We start from the raw sequence: 2433 nt of genomic DNA, 5'->3' as shown, positions 1-2433 counted from the left end.
AATGAGGCAAAACTAGGAAGAAGGAAAAGGTCTCTATGCAAGCAATCAGAAAGCAGTGGGAAAGTTGGCAGCTCAGGGACCTGTGAGGATAGTGAGCCTCTGTTGGGAGCAGTGTGGTGGGTGTGACTGGGGAACAGCCATGCTGTGGCTTAGTCAGGCCTTGGATGTTCTTCCCAGCTTGGGAGCGTGGTCCTTATGTGGGATGCTGGAGGTTGTGAGATCTAAGAGGGAGGTGGAGTCTAGTGGGAGGTAACAAGCCTGTCCCATCTGTGTTCTGTGTTCTGGTTTCCTTTCTCTTGATGTGGCCTCTCCTCTAACAGGCACTACCACCATCGTGGTATTGTTATAAAGGGGATACATTCAGAACCATCAAGTGTCCATGGCTCTGTCCAGCACACCCCACCCCCAGTCCTCCGAGCTGCACTGAAGAAGGGGTCACTGAGTCAGGCTGTCATGAACCCGGATGAGCTCCTGCAACTTCTTCTCCAGTTCCTGAGCCTTCTGCCGCAGCTTTCCAGCAAACTGTGCACCCTCCTGCAAATGCTTTGTGTCTTCTATGATGCTAATTATATCTAGTGCTAGGGAGTGACTTGCAGTGGCTGCAGCAAAGATCCGGTCGTTTTTGGTCATTGCCAGCGCAGTGCCTCCAAAGGCTTTCTTCACCTCTTTCGTGCTTTTGGCTGACACCTTCCCTGTGGTCATTAGACGCTTAGCTTTATTTGCTAGGCGAGGGTTGGCTTTGGTCAGCTTGATGGCATCAATATTCTTCTTTATGTCATCCACAGTGTTAACAAATTGCTTAGATACAGAAACAAGCCCAGTGGTGATCTTCTCCAACGATTCTGTAATGTCCTTCTCAGTATTGTTGCTTTTAATGTCGTTCTCAGTGTCGTTGCTCCTTGTCAGAAGCTGTCTAGCTTCAGCTTCTACTGATGCTGTGCTTACCTTTTCCACAATGGTTGTGGAAACACTTGTCACAGCTGCTGCTGCCCCAAGCCCCAAGCCTGTGGCTGAAAGTCCCAGACTGAATCCTGCTGACACAGGTGCCAGAGCGATACCAAGGACTGTCAGGAATCCAGACGCAGCACCGGTGGACTTGGCCACCATTTGTGCGGTGGAGCAGCCCCTGTGCACCTTGTCAATCTTGTCTGCAAGGGCGTGGAGCTTCCTGATGCTCTCCTCAAGCTCCCGTTTCATCTGAGGGTAAACTTCCAGAAACCTTCCCTTCTCACGTGAGGCATCTTTCACTTTCCTGTAAAGGGAGAGACCAACTAACAGAGTGAGGAAGAGAGTTTGCAAAGATCTGTCCAGTGGCAATCAGAGCATCTGCTGGGAATGAAACGGAGGAGAGTCTTACAGCTGTACAATGTCGTTCTTGCATTGATGGGCAGGTTGGATCCACCACACAATTATTTGTTAAGGACACGATGAGTTAAAAACCATATTACTCTGTCCTTTAAATTTTTTATTTTATTTGTTTGACTGTTTTGCCTGCAGGTGTGTGTGTGTACCATGTGCAGTCCTGGTGTCATGGAGGGCAGAAGAAGAAATTGGATCACTAGACCCAGAGTTACAGACAGTTGTGAGCCATCATGAGGATGCTGAGAACTGGATGTCAGCCACCTGGAGGGGCACCTAGGGCTCTTAACTCCTGAGTCTGGGTCTAGTGATCCAATTTCTTCTTAAAACACTTAAAAAATCATTCATCATGAACAAGAAAAATTCATCTCTTACTTAATGTTTCATGTAAGAAAGTCTGTCAATGCAATCTACAATATAAACAGACTCCAAGAAAACACCACATGATCATCTTCTTAGATGCTGAACAAAGCCTTTGGCAAAATCCACCCCCTTTCATGATAAGGCTTTACAAAGATCATGGATACAAGAAACATACCTAAATATAATATAAACAATCAACAACATGCCGACAGCCAACATCAACTTAAATGGAGAGAAACTGGACAGACCAGCTCTTTCCACAAGTTGTTTTCCGAATCCGTCTATGGTCGCCAGGAGCTGCAGGGCCACTGTGCTCCATGTGTCCCAGAGATACTCAACCACAGACATGATGAAGCCTTTCCTCTCTAGAAGGGAAGGAAAAGGAATATGGTTAGAGAAGCATGCTGGAGACCCTGAATGGCTTCAGGAGCTAGGTTTTAAATTTGTTCCTGAGCATCTGTCCCTTCAGGTATAATCTGGTGTCACTTTTGGTAGGAACTGAGTTGTGTCCCTTAACACATTTGACTGTATTTGGAGATAGAGAAGGAAGCAAGTGAGGTTGTGAGTGAGGTCCCTGACCCAGAGGGTTAGTGTCCTCACAGCAGCCAGAAGAAGCGCCCTCCCTCCATTCTCTCCTCTCTGTCTCCCCCACCCTCCCCTTTCTCCCTTTCCCTGACTCTCCTCTCTCCAGACACCCAAGAGAGACCTTGG

General features: G+C 47.6%; 1 protein-coding gene across 1 annotated transcript; it reads right to left on the bottom strand.

The window, feature by feature from the left end:
- Positions 1-6: 6 nt before the first annotated feature.
- LOC126495829 (apolipoprotein L6-like) lies at positions 7-2297 on the bottom strand. Its single transcript, XM_050133409.1, has 2 exons — positions 1898-2297; positions 7-1252 (listed from the first exon to the last, which is right to left on the bottom strand). Exons 1-2 carry the CDS (start codon positions 2068-2070, stop codon positions 436-438), a joined length of 990 nt encoding a protein of 329 aa, XP_049989366.1. The 5' UTR covers positions 2071-2297; the 3' UTR covers positions 7-435.
- Between the last annotated feature and the right edge of the window lie 136 nt (positions 2298-2433).

This window comes from Alexandromys fortis, unplaced genomic scaffold (assembly GCF_014885135.2).
Source record: "Alexandromys fortis isolate MF-2015 unplaced genomic scaffold, M_Fortis_MF-2015_v1.1 scaffold_649, whole genome shotgun sequence".
In the NCBI taxonomy this organism is placed as follows: Eukaryota; Metazoa; Chordata; class Mammalia; order Rodentia; family Cricetidae; genus Alexandromys; species Alexandromys fortis.
Note: the sequence above shows the minus strand (reverse complement) of the source record. Positions and strands in the feature narration are given on the sequence as shown.